This window comes from Zootoca vivipara, chromosome 13 (genome assembly GCF_963506605.1).
Source record: "Zootoca vivipara chromosome 13, rZooViv1.1, whole genome shotgun sequence".
NCBI lineage: Eukaryota > Metazoa > Chordata > Lepidosauria > Squamata > Lacertidae > Zootoca > Zootoca vivipara.
In genome coordinates this window covers 27,832,777-27,850,510 of record NC_083288.1, presented here as the reverse complement: position 1 = coordinate 27,850,510, position 17,734 = coordinate 27,832,777, and the positions used below count along the sequence as shown (strand labels likewise).

Sequence of the window (17,734 nt, the reverse complement as noted above, 5' to 3'; positions counted from 1 at the left end):
CTCTGAAGGAACACACTTTCTACATTCCTTCTCATGAATGATACTAAATTATTTATTAGACAAAGATTATTTTTCAAGTTTGATGCCTTTTAATAATGTTATTTAGGAACAATCCTACCAAAGGTCAGCACTTGCCTTGTTAAAAATAAATAAATGATGATTATACGGAAGGAAATTTCAGAGAAATCTCTTTAATGATTATTAAAACAATACCTCTCCATGTGAAGAAGACACAGAAGCTACAGGTAGAATTTAGAATTTTTATTATAAGAACACTTCTAAATCCTAATGATTCCAATGAAGTTAAACCCTGCAGTATGTGCATTATTCTTCACTTTCCTGGCACTCTATATCATCACTCTGGCAGGAAACCTTCTCATCATTCTCCTGACATTGGCTGACCCTGCCCTCCACACTCCCATGTATTTCTTCCTAAGAAACCTGTCTTTTCTGGAGATCTGCTACACATCTGTCAACGTTCCTAAGATGCTGGCAAACCTCCTTTCTGGAAATAAATCCATCTCCTTCATTGGATGTGCTCTGCAGACCTACTTTGTATTCTTCCTTGGGGGGTCAGAATGTTTCCTCTTGGCCTCAATGGCCTTCGATCGATACATTGCCATTTGTAAGCCCTTGCACTATCCCATCCTGATGAGCCGAAAGGTTTATACTACATTAGCTGTTGTGTCTTGGTTAAGTGGGTTTCTGATGTCCTTTGGTCACACCAGCATGCTGTTTACTCTCTCCTACTGTGGTTCCAATGTGATCAACCACTTTGTTTGTGACATCCCTCCTTTGCTGAAATTGGCTTGTGGGGACACCTCAAGGGTTGAAATTGGAGTCTTTGTTGGGGCTATGATTTTTGGGACGTTGCCTTTTATCCTGATCTTGATGTCTTACGCTGGCATTATTACCACCATTTTGAAGATCTCCTCCTCTGAAGGTCGGAAGAAGACCTTCTCCACCTGCTCTTCACACCTCATTGTGGTGACCTTGTTCTATGGTTCTGCTTGTATTACATATTTGAAGCCCAATTCCACTTACTCACCAAACACTGGCAAATATCTCTCCCTTTTCTATACTGTTATTGGTCCCATTTTGAACCCTCTCATATACAGCTTGAGGAATAAAGAGGTAAAACGTGCCTTTAAAAGAATGTGGGATAGAAAGGCTTTGGGGTGATAAAAATGAATCGACATATTGTGTGAGATCCAATATAGGTAGGGACTTGTACCTACTAATTTCTGAAAGCATTAGCTTGGATCCAGAATGATTTACTTGAACTGTGGTCCCTTTAAAATTAATGGGATTAGGTTAATTATCCTTTAATCTAAATCCCATTGATTTAAATAGAAACTAATTCATCTAACCCTCCCTGGATCTCTGCTAACAGACTGGCTGAGTCAACCCAGTCGGAAGAGGGGGTACAAATAATAATAATTAGGCAGTAGAAAGTTTTTATTGAATAAATTTGTGTGAGGGAGGATTATGTGAGTTCCTCTCCTGCTGTAACCACCAGAAATCCCACAAAGATCTTTCTGCTTGGCTGGGGAATCCTCTTACGCAATGTGCTTTGGGGAATGGATGGGAAACTATGTAAAAGGTCCCATGTTCAGTCCAGGAAAGGCTGGAATATATTTTTGCTAGAAACCCTGGAGATCTACTGCTAGTCTGCATTCAGAAGTGGGGTTTCTTGCATGGGTTTTTGTGGTTATGTCCCACTTTCTAGCATCCCTTTTATACAGCTACAATTGTTGCATTCCAGAACTTTGACTATCCCACCATGCTGCACTATGTTTTAAATGGCACCGGGGGGGGGGATATGCCAGGATACTGTCCCAAATTTTGTCATATGAAATTGAAATGCAAAGCTGTCATGGTTATCTGAGTCAATGCCAGTGTGGTGTAGTGGTTAAGAGCAGTGGTCTTGTAATCTGGTGAACCAGGTTCGTTTCCCCACTCCTCCACATGCAGCTGCTGGGTGAACTTGGGCTAGTCACACTTCTTTGAAGTCTCTCAGCCTCACTCACCTCACAGAGTGTTTGTTGTGTGGGAGGAAGGGAAAGGAGATTGTTAGCCACTTAGGGACTCTTTAGGGTAGTGATAAAGCGGCATATAAAATCCAAACTCCTCCTCCTCCTCCTCCTCCTCCTCCTCCTTCTATGGGGCTAAAAGCACCCTCCCCCGAAACAATTAACATGGGAGTGTCCACTAACATTTCACTAGATTTCTAGAAGTACTTCTCGTGTCGTGTGAACTGTATAATGTGAAAATTAAAACGTCAGTAAATGCTGGGAAGGTGGAATAAAGTGGCATCTGAATACAGCTCTAGTCAATCTAGACCACACTGAGATAGATGGACCAATATCAGACTCAGTTTCTAGACCCCTGCCCAACATCCTACATTGTTCAGGATAGCCCCATGACCTTCCAAATAAGGTTTTTAATGTGTCACACGTAGCTACTGCAGTGAAGATGAAATCAGAAGCATCCCTTCCAAGGACTTTCTTAAAGGAACCTAACTTCAATTCCAAGATTTTTTTAAAAAAAAATCCATTCACAACAGAAAATTCACCCAATTGCCTCAACAAGTGTGCCTATTCTGAATTTTGCAATATACTTAATCTCTTCCATAGAGGAAATTGATGGTTTCACAATATAACAAGATATGCATTTTGTATGTTTACTGATATATATTGTTAATATTCATAGCTGCCAAGTTATCCCTTTTATTAAGGGATTTTCCCTTATGCTGAATAGGCTTCTTCGCGAGAAAAGGGAAAACTTGGCAGCTATAAAATCCAAACTCCTCCTCCTCTTCTCCTCCTCCTCTTCTCCTCCTCCTCCTCCTCCTTCTATGGGGCTACAAGCACACACACACACCCGAAAGAATTAACAAGGGAGTGTCCACTAAAATTTCACTAGATTTCCAGAAGTATTTCTCATGTCGTGTGAACTGTATAATGTGAAAATTAAAAAGTCAGTAAATGCTGGGAAGGTGGAATAAAATGTGGGAAAAGGGGGTATGTCATTAATCTTGTCTTAACTGCTTGTTTTATTTTAAGTTGTTGTTTACTTTATTATTTTTTAATATTATGATTTAATATTTTCATCACTCTTAACCTCAGTTATTTTATGTTATGTTAAGTTTTCAGTTATATCAGGTTATTCATACTATTTATATTATTTATGTATGTGTTTATGTATGTTTATGTATGTTTTTTCTTTTCTCTTCTTTTTTCTTTTATTCTTTATGTATGTTTTTAATGAAGAAATCAATAAAGTCTTTTACTACTACTACTACTACTAATAATAATAATAATAATAAATAAATAAATAAAGTGTCATCTGAATACAGCTCTAGTCAATCTAGACCACACTGAGATAGATGGACCAATATCAGACTCAGTTTCTAGACCCCTGCCCAACATCCTACATTGTTCAGGATAGACCCCATGACCTTCCAAATAAGGTTTTTAATGTGTCACACGTAGCTACTGCAGTGAGGAAGGAATCAGAAGCATCCCTTCCAAGGACTTTCTTAAAGGAACCTAACTTCAATTCCAAGATTTTAAAAAAAATCCATTCACAACAGAAAATTCACCCAATTGCCTCAACAAGTGTGCCTATTCTGAATTTTGCAATATACTTAATCTCTTCCATAGAGGAAATTGATGGTTTCGCAATATAACAAGATATGCATTGTGTATGTTTCCTGATATATATTGTTAATATTGCATTTTGTTTAATGGCCCTGGTAACACAAATTGGTGTTGAAGAATAAATTATGTAAATAGAAACTTGTATTCATAGTGTGTTGTTGTTATTAGCTTGAAGCTGATCCTGCACTTTGCATGTTCATCACTGTATACTACAAAATACTTTGTGCAATCTATTGAGCTCCCATGGCAAATGACACTCTGGAAGGAAGAACCAAATAGTTGTCTGGACCGTATGTAACCCTCTCAGGCCAATTACAACATTTCACCCACCCACCAAAAAGAAACCATGAAAATGTTTGGGTTAGGGGGTAGTTTTGTGAAATCCCCCACCTACCAGTTTGATCAGTGCATTAACTTGGGAGTAAGAACCACTAAAGAACCACTAAACGCAGTGTGGTTTACTTCTGAGAACAAATTAGAACTGCATTATTAATATCAGATTTGCCCCCCCCTTTTTTAAAAAAAATAAAAATACACTGCAGTGGGACACCTTTTAAAGCTTTGGGTCTACTTTCAGATTTGGACTTCCTCTCAGTGTTCTCCTGGAACTTTCTTATTTTAAATGTGGGGTTTTTTCCAGTTCAGACTTTCCTAGAATTGAAAACCTCTGCATTTCAAGGGGGAAAGGTCCAGGTCAACTCTGGGATGGGGAAGACAGGTCAGGGTACATCCAGTTTTTGTTTCACAGTGTTCAAGTGAGTCCTGGAAGACCTGTTCCCTGTCCTGCAGGCCTTTGTCCACCAGGGCCCTGACTGACTCCAGCTACAAAAGCTGAGGCTGCTGATCAGACTCTTGGACAGGGGTTTTGTTTGCGGGTGTGGGGGTACTGTTATTGATATTAATGTTTTGTTTCTTTATATAGGACGTGGGTGGCACTGTGAGTTAAACCACAGAGCCTAGGGCTTGCCGATCAGAAGGTCAGCGGTTCGAATCCCTGCAACGGGGTGAGCTCCCGTTGTACGGTCCCTGCTCCTGCCAACCTAGCAGTTCGAAAGCATGTCAAAGTGCAAGTAGATAAATAGGTAAGGTGGGAAGGTAAATGGTGGGAAGGTAAACGGTGGGAAGGTAAACGGCGTTTCCGTGTGCTGCTCTGGTTCACCAGAAGCGGCTTAGTCATGCGGGCCACATGAGCCAGAAGCTGTATGCCGGCTCCCTCAGCCAATAACACGAGATGAGCGCCGCAACCCCAGAGTCGGTCACGACTGGACCTAATGGTCAGGGGTCCCTTTACCTTTACCTATCTTTATATAAGATCTTATTACGATTTATGTGGATATTGTTCAAATTGGTGGTGTATTTTTTGATGTTTTGATTTGTTGTCTATGACTACTTTTGTTATGTTGTGATTATGTATTTTTTCATGCTGTAAGCCACCTTGAGCATAGTTTAAACTATGGAAAGGCAACATACAAATAAATTATGTATATTCTTTATGTATATATATAATGTATATATTTATTTGAGTGGGAAGGAAAGCAGCTATTTTTAATGCAACAACCACTTTGCATTCTTCGCATTTCAAAAAAGCACCTCAGAACAGTGTTTTCTGGGTTGGGGGTATATTGTGGTTGCCCCAATTCAATTTCCCTTTGAAAGAATGTTACTTCAATCCCAAAATCCAGATGGGTGCAAAGAGAAAGGGGAGTATGAGCACTGCTTAAAATAACGTAATATGGGCCCTGCTGGATCAGACCAAAGACTTCCTGTTCTCACAGTGGCCAACAGTGATGGACAAATATGTCTATTTCAGTTTCTCTGAGTTTCTCATTTTACCTGTCTTAAGTACAGTTCACCATCTTTACACTTCAGTTTCTGGTGTGTGTGTGTGTGTGTGTGTGTGTGTGTGTGTGTGTGTGTGTGTGTGTATTTATGGAACTTTGTCACCATTTTAGTGCATGTTTATCCTACAATACACATATTCATATGCAATTTTGTCTGATATACACAGTCCAGCAAGCAAAGTCTTAGAATATAATTCCTTTTGTGTGTTTCTTTTCCACTAATATATACATTTAAAACTTTATATATTTTATTAGATTTATACCCACTTTTCTTCCATCTGGGAAACTATTGACCAGAAACAGACCTATTTAGGTTCAACAACGCAGTGGCACTGTGGCCCTTTATATCACCTTTTGAGACTATGGACACCTTCCCCTAATATACATTTTTTTGTATACATTTTTTTGGGGGGAGTGGGGAGTTGGATAAGTGAAAATTTCAAGGACTGGCTATGTTATGGTTTGCATAATGTTATGAACAGAGCAAATCAGGACAACTTGCATCAGACTGAATATCCTTCCCAACCCTTCGGGTACCCCATTTCTAACATTCCTCCATTGTGAGAATTTCACATTTATTTCTATTTTCTGTTCTTTAACCAATTACTGATACACAAGAGGAACTCTTCTCATATCTCATGACAAATAAACTTATTCACGAGCTTGGACTGAAGGGCATTGTTGAAAAGTTTTTGAAGTACACATTGTCTCTTCAGTCACTCCAACCCATAGAGTGGGAACCTATGTTCTATGGACAGGCTCAAAGAGAGAATCATTCTTCTTCAACAAGACATTCTTATACATGTTTAAATCATTTGATCTTTACTTTCCACCACTTCTCCTGGAATAAATGTTCATCAGCCTGTAATTTCTTGGATTCCTGCTGGATACATTTTAAAAATGGTGTTACATTAGCCACTTTTTCGGGTTTGGAAGGGTGGGTTACATAGCGGAAGGTCACATATTGATTTGGAAGAAGGGGTGGGCCGTGTTTAAAACTGTGCCAGAGATCATGGAGAGTAAAGAATGGGATAATGGAACAGATGGAATTATAGTTTGAATGGCATAATTTAAAGTCACTTTGACATTCAGCCTATTTCCAACCCCTTTTTGTCTTTTACAGTGGTATCTCGGTCTACGAACAGTCCTATTTGGGCAACGAATTCCCCAAAACCGGACGTAGGTGTTCCAGCTAGCGAACATTGCCTCGGAAGACGAATGGAACATAAACAGTGGAAGGGCACCGGCGGCAGGAGGCCTCAGTAGGGAAAGCGCGCCTCAGTTTAAGAACGCTTTGGTTTAAGAATGGACTTCCGGAACAAATTACGTTCGTAGACCGAGGTACCATGTACTTGACTTTTCTCTTCAGCATTCCTTTAAAAAAAGAAGAAGATTATTTTGCTTCAGATTCTGGATTAATCAAATATTTGCACTTTTTCACAGTTTAATACCTGAGCATTATGTATGTGACAGATCTTCAAGACTCCATCCGCACTCAATAAGCATGAAATTTCTTCCAGTAGTGTATACCTCACAGCAGAGGATGAGATTTGTCTCAAATACAAGATCTATCCATCCTAGAGATTTGCAAAGCCTCTAACAGCATCCTTCCCATCCACCTGTGACACCAGATTAGTTAAGCTCTCTGCTTTTATGCATCAATTTCTTTAGGGCTTGCATCACATCTTTATTTCTCAGACTGTATATGAAGGGGCTGAGTGCAGGAGTGATGACTATGTAAAACACAGAGGCTATTTTGACATGCTCCTTTGATGCACTGGATTTTGGTCTCAGATATATTGAAAGGACTGATCCAAAAAAGAGTGTGACCACAGTCAAGTGTGAGGAGCAAGTGGAGAGGGCCTTGCGTGTCCCCATACCAAAATGGCTACCAAGGATGGTGTAGAGTATGCGAGTATAAGACACAAGTATTAACAAAAGAGGTAATATCAAGGTGAACACACAGGAAATAAACATGCACATCTTGGCTTGGTGTGTCCCTCCATAAGCTATACTGACTAAGGCTGGCATTTCACAGAGAAAATGGTCTATCTTGTTATGGTCACCAAAGGATTGTTTCAAAGTGAATGCAGTGTTGATGGCAGAAAAAAAGAAGCCACCCACCCAAGAAGTTGTGGCCATTGCAATACATGCCCGGTTGGTCATGATGAGGCTATAGTGCAGTGGAAAGCAAATGGCAACATGACGGTCATATGACATGACAGTGAGAAGAAAACATTCTGTAATGCCAAATGAAAGGAAGAAATACAGTTGCACAGCACACTGGATCAGTGGGATGCTCTTTTTCTCAGCCAGAAGGTGAGATAGCATCTGGGGCACCACAGTTGAAGTGTAGCAAACCTCCAAGATGGAGAAGTTCGATAAGAAGAAATACATTGGTGTGTGAAGGCGAGAATCTGCTTTGACCAACATGACTATGAGCAGGTTGGCAATCATGGCTGCTATGTAAATCACATTGAACACAGCAAAAAGTGCAACTTTGATTGTAGCGTTGTCTGTAAGCCCCATTAAGATAAATTCCTTCGGCAAAGTGGTCTGATTGCTTTCTTTCATTATATCTAAAAGAAAGATTATCATGGTCTCAATTAGCTATGGTCCAACACAGGTTTAGAGACACCATGAGGCTGCCTGCTTGAGAGTAAGCCCCATTTAATTCAGTGGAAGATGCTTCTGAGTAGACCTGTTCTGGTGTTGCCCCTATCTTAAGACACCATCTTATATTTATTTTACTCAAGAAAATAAGCCTATGGCTTATTTTTTGGGGGTGCCTTTTTTTATTAAGCAATCTACATTTGGACCTCTGGAGCCGGTCCCTTGGGGTGAGATTGACAGCCCCGGCATTGCGGGTGGTGGTGGTGAAGCGGAGGCGCCTTATTCCCTAAATGTATGGATTTGACAATCTCTGGCCTTTTGAACATAAGCTTATTATTATTATTATTATTTAACATAACCCTCTGGAAAGTGGGGCTTCCACTGCCGCTCCCTCCTAGATGCAGAGATATCCCGGGGACTTGAAAGGAAGCCGGTGGATTCAGTGGAGGGAGAGGGAAGGCGAGCACCACGGGAATGGATGGGGAGGGGTCGTGCCTGACAAGTGCGGCCAGAGCCAGGAGTGCACACAGCGCCACCTGCGCTCCTCCCGGGGCCACAATGCCCAAATCCCGTGCCCAGCCAACCCAGAGACCCTCCCCTTAGCGCCGCCGACGCCACGGGGCATTCCTTTCCCAAAAAGGAATGCGGCAGCAGCCGCTGCCACCAGTTCCAAGCACCTGCCTCCTCCTGCCACAGCCGGTGTTGCTGCTGCTGGGTCCCGCTGGCTCAGGGCACTCAGCGCTCTCTTCCGCGTGGCACTGCTGGGTGCTTTGTTGGCAGGAGGAGGCAGGCACCCAGAACTGGCTGCTGCAATGCCGACAAAGCGCCCAGCAGCACTGCACGGAAGAGAGCGCCGAGCGCCCCGAGCCAGCAGGACCCAGCAGCAGCAATGCTAGCCGCTGCAGCAGCCAGTTCTGGGTGCCTGCCTCCTCCTGCTGCGGCCGGCTTGCTGCTGCTGGGTCCCGCTGGCTTGGGGCACTCAGCACTCTCCTTCCATGCTTTTTCGGTGCTGTAGCTGCAGCAGCAGCAGCCGGTTCTGGGCGCCTGCCTCCTCCTCCTGAGGCCGGCGTTGCTGCTGCTGGGTCCCGCTGGCTCCTACTCGTGCACCTATCACTATGTCTGATTTTCGGGGTATGGCTTATATTGCACAAATGCTTTAAAATCCTGCTATGGCTTATTTTATGACTACGTCTTAAAATAAGGGAAACACGGTAATACCAACATTATACTGATTTACTGTTTCCTGAACAATTTCCACCCCCAGTTCAAAGTGCTTTGCATTTAAATATTTATTATTTAAAGCTCTGAATGGTTTGGGAGCTGGATAGCTAAAGGACCCACCTTTATTCACAAGTACTTCTCTCTGTGATTCAGTCTTCAGAGGACTCTCTGCTCTAAGTTTCATCTTCATATGAGATGCTGCTGTTGACCATGAGGAAGGGGGCCATCTCATTGATGATGTCCAGGCTTTGGAATGGCCTTGATGATTCACACTCTTATCTTTAGATATCAGCCAAAAATTATCTTGTTTAGACATACCTTTCACAGACCCTCCAAGTGTCCCTATTTTCTAGGGACAGTCCCGGATTTACAGTACCCATCCCAGTTTCTGCTTTGAACCCGGAATATCCCACTTTTCCTTAGGATGTCCCTATTTTCATTGGATAAATATTGGAGGGTGACCCCCAAAGCCACCTGAAGGCAATACTGTATAAGGAAGTTGTTTAATGCTTAATATTTAATTATGTTTTTGTATATGTTGGCAACCCAGAGGCAACCTAGTCAGATGGGCGGGGTATAAATAGGAAGAAGAAGAAGAAGAAGAAGAAGAAGAAGAAGAAGAAGAAGATATTATTATTATTATTATTATTATTATTATTGAGTAGAGTGTCCCTATTTTAATCAGAGAAATGTTGAAGGATATGCTTTCAGTAAGCTACTTTTGGACAATCTGATTTTTGCAATGTTGTTTTAGATGCAGCTACTTTTATTTCTGTTTTTCTTGGTACAGTGGTACCTCGGCTTACGAACGACTCGACAACCAAATTTTTTGACTTACAAATGGGGGCAATGGCCGCGTGCTTACAAATGTCTTGACATCCGGGGGAAAAACCTGTGGCGGATTTAGATAGGAATTTTTTGACTTACGAATTTTAAGATAGGGTTGCTTCGACTTACGAATTTTTCGGTTTCCAATGCAATCCTATGGGAAATCGCGTTTCCAATGGCGTTTTTCAACTCACGAATTTTTCGACTTACGAAGGTGCCTTCGGAACGGATTAAATCCGTAAGTCGAGGCACCATCCGTAAGTCAAGGCACCACTGTATTTAAAAACTGATTATTGTTTTAAATTATTATTAGGAGCATAGGAATCTGTGTTACACCAGGCACCAAAATCCCACACCAATATGTCCATCCAGTCCTGACTTTTCTGCTGTCCTGCTTTGCCCCCAACATCAACCAGATAAGCTGTAGCCATGTCAGTGCACCTTGGATTACAAAGGAGTGATTAACAATGCAATCTTAAACATGTCTGCTCAGAAGTTAACCTCTTTCAGTTCAATGGGACTTACTCTCCCATGCAGGTAGGTATACAGGGTTTCAGCCTAAACATAGCAATAAAGGGGTGCTGCTGTGGACATAGCCTGGATATGATTGTTTAGCCAAAGCTGTACTAATCTTTATATTCTCTCTAACCAATACAAAGGCCATTCATTCAAATGCAAAGGAAATACAATGCAAATCTGAAGGCGTCATTAATTACATATCATTTGAGGATTGAAAACAAGAATAGCAAATACCGAATGTATTCTCTAACCTGATTTCCCTGCCAAACAGCAATGCTTTCTGATGCATGTGAAACAGAGAAAGGAAATGTTTTATATAAAATAATGTCCCTCGCTTGGGATTTGTTTAACACATTAATAATACACACAGGGATAACTTGTAAGGATTTGCTGGGAGGAGATTCACATGAGACATACAACTCTGTCCTGAATTTCTTTGGAAATCACAGTACAATTATTTTGGTGTGTCCTGAGGAAATATCAAGAAAATATCTGCACATCCATCCATTTATGTATGCTGAAGTATCAATCAATATTGGGTCTCTCCCAATTATTACCTGCATGTTAACAATTTTGCATGGTGTTCTCTTAGGTGTCCTAAGGAACACTTGTAGGTTTGGGTGTTGTCAGGGACTGGACAGAGGAGGAATGGTGGAGACCACCTCCCCAGCCTGACCCTTCCAGAGAAGAAGACAGTTCAGAATTACAACCACTTTGAACAGTCATAGCTTCCCTTAAAAATTCCTGGAAACTGTACTTTGTCAAGGACACTGAGAGTTACTAGGAAACCCCCTTTCTCCCACAGAGCTGCAATACTTGAAGGATATATTTTTAAATCATTCTGCCTCATGGAACCTTGGACACAGCTTCCAGGCCCTTGTGAAGCACTGGAAGTCATGTCCCGAGGTCTCGCGGGGCCTCAGGGCTGGTGTCTGTGGTCTCATGGGGCCTCCAGTGTGACTTTCGGGACCTTACGAACCACCAGAGGTTACATCTCAGGCCTTGTGGGGTCTTGGGGGTGGTGTCCTAGGCCTCAGAGGTGGAGTCCAAGGCCATGCGGGGCCTCAGACATGAATTCCAGTACTCCCAGGCACTGATGTGGCATGCATGCCTTAACATAATGCCATCCCATCACATTATGTCATGCACGCCGCTGGGACCCACAATCTGGGGCCCAAGTCGGTGCCCCTGCTCAGTACTCTTAACAATTATAGTTGCCAGAATTCTTTCAGTGAAATCATGCCTACTTAAAGTGATTTACATGTATAGTGCTGATGGGACCTAAGAGTGCTTTAAATGTATGGTGTGAATGTGGTATTAAAACACATGCATTCGTATCCACAATTCAATGTGGAGCTAAATTGCAAAAGCCACAACAATTAACTAGTTGTTTATAAATCCTAGGAGAATTACACTTAGAATTCCTCTGGCACAACTGTAGGAGATTTAGGTTGAACCTTTATGGTGGACCAGAACAAAAGCCGTTTGTGTCATTGCAATGTTATGCTTTTAGCTGGTGTTATCTGACTAGTCTAAGGACAGCATAGAAAAGTAAAGTCATCCTCAAAAAAGCGAAAGTTGGGTTTATTAAAGATGGATCAGAGCCATTTTATGAACCATGTTCTGCAAGGTAAAACTGTAACACAAGGGTGTATGTTCTTTTAAGAATTCCAGTGGAATAATATTCTTGCACATATTCAGCAGAGTTGAAGCATCAAACAACCACCATTAGGGGCTATGAGCCTGTAGTGAGAAAGGGGGGTTATTTTACTGAGAGCAAGCCCGGAAATTCCTTGAAGCGGGGCTTTTAAATTTCATTTTTGTTGTGGAGTTATTGGCACTGGCAACCATTTTAAGAAGACTGCTGGGGAACTAAGGTGAGTGAATAGACAATCTCCCCCTTTGTGGCCAGGAAGGCAGAGGTTTTGGTACTGAGAGTAGCAGCCTAAGATAGAATACTGTTAGAATACTGTAATTGTTTGATGTTTGAGAGTTATAAGCTATTTGTCTCTGTATCATTCCTTTCTTTCCAGTCCCTCTAGAGACTTGGGGGGGGGAATAGTGTACAAAGGCAAAAAAGGGGTGTTTTAATAAAAAAAAGGTGCACAACCATTCAGGATAGCAAAGTGTGATTCCTTTCTGAGAACTCACATCCACCCTGGGTGCTACTGTGATGAACAGTTTGTAAATATTTGTGCATAGACAATAATGTACATTAATATAGCTTATTAATTATCAAACTTTTCTATAAGAAAAGATCTAATGATAAGTGGAGCAGAGATCTGCACTGATGGATGAAGGGAAACCAGAGACGTGTCAGATATGTTACTGGAGAAGAGTTTGTAAATGGTGTTAGATCTAAAGGAACACCAATGAGGAAATGTTGAATATAATTGGAGAAGGATGAGGACTGATGCATGAAGAGGTGACCTTGGGATGTAAGAAGATAGGCAGCTGTCATATCCTGGGTCAGACCAGCAGTCAATCTATCTCAGTGTTGTCAATATTGACTTGCAGTGGCTGTTGGAGAACAACCTTTACCAAAGGTGTTATGGGTTTTGAAGACACTCGAACTCAGGACGCAAGGAAGAAATGTGCTAAGAGGAAGGCACTCTTGGCAAACCCTCACCGTGATCAACTCCTGCCCCTACGTCCCCACTGTGGAAGGACGTGTGGATCCAGAATTGGCCTCCACAGTCACTTACGGACTCATTGTTAAAACCGTGTATGGAAGACAATCTTACTCAGCTACGAGTGACCGCCAAAGAAAGAAGAAGAGCAGTGGCTTCAGGCAGTGTTACAAACAGGGATCATTCGTGGCCCTTACTGGAGATGCTGGGAAAAAGAAATAACGGAAGAGCACATCTAAAGAAGTGGGATCTGGTCCTGGAATTTTAAAGCAGATGTGTAAGAAAGAAGATGAGAGGGATAGGTTTAGTTATAGAGTGAAGGCATAGGCTGACCTGAAAAACATTTGCACAAGGTAGGAAATGGGAGAGTTGTCAAAGATCAACCTACTTAACTAAAATGTGTTTGTGCACGCGTCAGAGAGAACGGGAGACAGAGAAGCATCCAGTAACCTTATGATATTTTTTAAAGTGTGCATTTAAAAACAAACTTGTGATTGTTGTTTTTATTTTGATTTAGTAACCACCCCTCACTCCAAGGTCATAGGGCCAAATCACAACAGTTAAATATTGTTTTTAAAAATGTATTATTAAAGTTAAAGGTTAAAAGAACAGTCTAAAATAATTGTATTACGCTCACTTGAGTTTTCTTTTTTAGTATGTTTTGAGTGTGCACTGTGTACATGCAATTATTTGTGTGCAGAACTGACTGAGTACAAATGGACTTGGAGAAAGGTGGCTGAACAGGCCTACAGACTTAAGCCCCAGTAAAATGTCACTGATGTAATTAATCTCCAATTCCTTCATTCTCTTACTATTGATTTACATAATGCAGTGCCCCTCCTTACAGGGACAGAAATGTCAAGAAATGTTGTTGTTTCTCTCTCCAGATAAGATCACTCTGGTGATACTGTAAGAATGAATGCAACTTCCACCAGCTATTTCATGTTCCTTGGATTTCCCAGCCATTTGGAGGTGCAGATTCCCATGCTTCTTCTACTTTCTGCTGTCTACGTGGTCACTGTAACTGGGAACTCTTTCATCATTGCCATCACTTTTGCAGACACAAACCTTCATTCCCCGATGTATTTCTTTCTCAGCGTTCTATCACTCCTGGAGATTTGCTATACCACAGTCACCCTCCCCAAGATGCTGCATGACCTTGTTTCAAGAGACAAGTCTATCTCGTTCAGCGGCTGTGCTCTCCAGATGTATTTTCTTTTATTCCTAGGAACAGTAGAGTGCTTCCTCTTGGCTGTGATGTCTTACGACCGGTACCTTGCAATATGCCTCCCTTTGCACTATATGGTTTTGATGTCCAAAGGTGTTTGTGTCCGCCTAACTTTGGCTTCATGGCTGTGTGGCATTCTTCTTCCGCTGGTCAATACAAGCTGGGCATTCAGCTTGCCATACTGTGGCTCTAACAAGATCAACCATTTCTTCTGTGACTTCCCACCAGTTTTGAAGCTAGCCTGTGCTGATACATCTCTGAATGAAGCAGTGATGCTAGTGAGCAGTTTGATCATCACTCTGATACCTTTCGTCTTCATACTCATATCCTATGCCTGTATCCTTGGCACCATATTAAGGGTGCCTTCAGCTACAGGTAGGCAGAAGTTGTTCTCCACCTGTTCTTCACACCTCATCATGGTGACACTTTTCTATGGCACAGCCAGCTTTATGTACTTGCAGCCCAAATCCAATTATTCTTTAGAACGAGATAAATTCCTCTCCCTTTTTTACACTGTTATAACACCAATGCTAAACCCCATCATTTATACCTTGAGGAACACAGAGGTGAAAAAGGCAATGAAGAGAATGACAAAGAGGAAAATATTGTTCTAATTTTTATTATTATTATTTTTAGTGGCTGCTGTGTACTTATTAATCACCCTAAATTTGATATCTTCTTAAAGTTGTGACCTTTGTTGTATATATTACATTGGTATATCATGCAATGAAAGTCATAGATGCATAGAATTGTAGATTTGGAAGGGAACCTGGTGGGCATCTAGTCTGACCCCTCCCACAGTGCAGGAATCTCAACACGTAGTCCTCATCCAATCTGAAACCATACCAGACCCTAGGGAAAGGGGTGGTACACACAGCTGCTTTGTATTCAGTGAGCTTAAGCATGGGTGGCAGCAACCTAGATTGTGACCGTGAGCACAAGGGTATACCCAAAGAAAGCAAAGCCATCCTAATAAAATACGGCAATGAGAAACTGAAGACAGTGTGTATTTCCATTCCATCCCATTGAAGGAGCGACGGGGTCTGTTCAACCTGGCATGTCTCTGCGCCAAGACCGGCAAACTCTAAAGAAGCTCTACAGAGACTCCTTGACCATTTTGCCCAAGCCTGCATGGAGTTTGTCCTCTCTATCAACCTGACAAAAAGAAATCCCCTAGGTCAGGACACTGTCACCAGTACTCCAGGCAGATGGTAGACGATTTTGTCTACCTGGCCTCCAGAATAACCACCAACTTTCCCATTGATGCTGTGTATTGGCAAGTGTATTGGCAAGACAGCAATAGCTCGCCTCTCCAAAAGGGTATGGGAGAATATGATGCTAATGTCCAATACAAAGGTGAAATACAAAGGTGAATACAAAGGCCTGCATGTTGAGTACACTGCTTTATGGAAGTGAATCATAGGCAACTTCCACCAACAGTGGCACCTCAATGTCTTCCATATACATGGTGTCAGGAAGATTTTGGGCATCACATGGCAGGAGAGAGTGTTAAACAAAGATATGCTCTCCTCACCCAGCATTCCCAACATGCTTGCACTTCTCAGTAACATTTACACTATTGAAACAAAAATAAAAAAATCCTTCCAGTAGCACCTTAGAGACCGGAGTATAAGACAACTGGGCGTATAAGATGACCCCCAACTTTCCCAGTTAAAATGTAGAGTTTGGGATATACTCGCCGTATAAGAAATACAACCTGGCGTATAAGATGACCCCCGACTTTTGAGAAGATTTTCCTGGGTTAAAAAGTAGTCTTATACGCAGGAATATACAGTAAGTTTGTCATAGGTATGAGCTTTTGTGTGCTCATGACAAACTTAGTTGGTCTCTAAGGTGCTACTGGAAGGCTTTTTTTATTTTTGTTTTGACTGCATCAGACCAACACGGCTACCTACCTGTAATTTACACTATTGGTCATGTCCGCAGAATGGAAGATGACATGATCCCCAAGGCCATGCTCTACAGCAGGCACCCCCAAACTTCAGCCCTCCAGATGTTTTGGACTACAGTTCCCATCTTCCCTGACCACTGGTCCTGTTAGCTAGGGATAATGGGAGTTGTAGGCCAAAACATCTGGAGGGCCGCAGTTTGGGGATGCCTGCTCTACAGGGAGCTGGCTTCAGATACTAGACCTGTTGGAAGACCAATTGTGCATTACAAAGATGTCTGCAAACATGACATGGCAACATTAACCCTGCCATGTGGGAATCCCTTGCAGATGGTCACAGTGCCTGGGAAAAGTCAGGTCATGGATCCACAGCAGTGACCAGAGGAGGAATGAAGGCTGGGAGGAGCGCAGAAAGAAAAAGTGGCATTGTGCACTTGCAGCAGCGAAACCAGACGCCTTAATTTGTCCATCTGCAATAAAACATCTCTCCCCCATATCTCTACAGTCACAGCATGCACTGTAACTCTCCAATAGTTTAACTTTAATCAACACTGGCTATTTAATGAGCAGTGATTCTGATTTGTTTGCAGGGAGCGTAGCTGATGTTGCATCAAAATGTCTGCCATTTCACACAATTCTCCATCAATTCCCTTATTGCATTATAATCTTTTATGGGAATTGCACAAAACCTCCCAAACAATTATAATGAGCACTCACACTTCAGAATGTGGGTGCCCTTTGCAGGATCGTGCGCGGGACTACAGTTCCCAAGGAGCTTAGTGGTAAAAGGAGGCTGGCTTGCTTCTCAATGTTATTATTCAGAGGCTTACACCCAGCCTCAGGAGTGAGGCTTCTTGCTGAGAGGTTGGGACAGCCCCATTCATAAATAGGGGGTGGAGCTGGCAATAGCCAGGCAGTTGGCTCTGGAGATTCACCCTCCCTTTGTTTAATGTTTCTTGTTTGCAGGTTAACTTTTTCTTCCTGTTTAGCGGGTGCTGCTATGGTCTTTGACTGGTTGCTGCTGAAGGACCGAGAAGAAATTTTCCTGCATTGGCAGGTTTTGTCTTCCCTGTAGCAATTCGTCACAACTTTGGCGATCAAGGCCTTGGGTGGAATCCTTTAGTCTTTTCTTCCCTATATGGGGGGGGGGCATGAAGTGGTGACTCACAAGGTCCCACTCTTAAAGGGTTTATGTATATAGGTGTCACTGGCCATACACTACTGTGTGTGGGGGGGGGATATGGGCTGGGCTGCCTGCTACACCCCCATATCCCATTTACCCT

General features: G+C 42.2%; 3 protein-coding genes across 3 annotated transcripts; 2 read left to right on the top strand and 1 right to left on the bottom strand.

Moving 5' to 3' along the window:
* The first annotated feature begins 288 nt into the window (after nucleotides 1-288).
* LOC118077558 (olfactory receptor 10A2-like) lies at nucleotides 289-7,084 on the top strand. Its single transcript, XM_060282125.1, has 4 exons — nucleotides 289-1,157; nucleotides 3,156-3,191; nucleotides 4,303-4,417; nucleotides 6,977-7,084. Exons 1-4 carry the CDS (start codon nucleotides 289-291, stop codon nucleotides 7,082-7,084), a joined length of 1,128 nt encoding a protein of 375 aa, XP_060138108.1.
* Nucleotides 7,085-7,135: 51 nt separating this feature from the next.
* Nucleotides 7,136-8,077, bottom strand: LOC132593110 (olfactory receptor 2D2-like). Its single transcript, XM_060282124.1, has one exon. It carries the CDS (start codon nucleotides 8,075-8,077, stop codon nucleotides 7,136-7,138), a length of 942 nt encoding a protein of 313 aa, XP_060138107.1.
* A 5,020-nt stretch (nucleotides 8,078-13,097) lies between these two features.
* LOC118094520 (olfactory receptor 10A7-like) lies at nucleotides 13,098-15,156 on the top strand. Its single transcript, XM_060282123.1, has 2 exons — nucleotides 13,098-13,122; nucleotides 14,207-15,156. Exons 1-2 carry the CDS (start codon nucleotides 13,098-13,100, stop codon nucleotides 15,154-15,156), a joined length of 975 nt encoding a protein of 324 aa, XP_060138106.1.
* The last annotated feature ends 2,578 nt before the right edge of the window (nucleotides 15,157-17,734 follow it).

Excerpts from the sequence above, each read along its gene's own strand:
- LOC118077558 (XM_060282125.1), top strand. The coding sequence starts at position 289 with ATGATTCCAATGAAGTTAAACCCTGCAGTATGTGCATTATTCTTCACT. Across the intron at positions 3,192-4,302 it reads ATACTATTTATATTATTTAT|TTCAGACTTTCCTAGAATTG; the intron begins GTATGTGTTTAT and ends GGTTTTTTCCAG. Across the intron at positions 4,418-6,976 it reads TTTTGTTTCACAGTGTTCAA|ATCTTCAAGACTCCATCCGC; the intron begins GTGAGTCCTGGA and ends TGTATGTGACAG.
- LOC132593110 (XM_060282124.1), bottom strand. The coding sequence starts at position 8,077 with ATGAAAGAAAGCAATCAGACCACTTTGCCGAAGGAATTTATCTTAATG.
- LOC118094520 (XM_060282123.1), top strand. The coding sequence starts at position 13,098 with ATGCATGAAGAGGTGACCTTGGGAT. Across the intron at positions 13,123-14,206 it reads TGAAGAGGTGACCTTGGGAT|ATCACTCTGGTGATACTGTA; the intron begins GTAAGAAGATAG and ends TCTCCAGATAAG.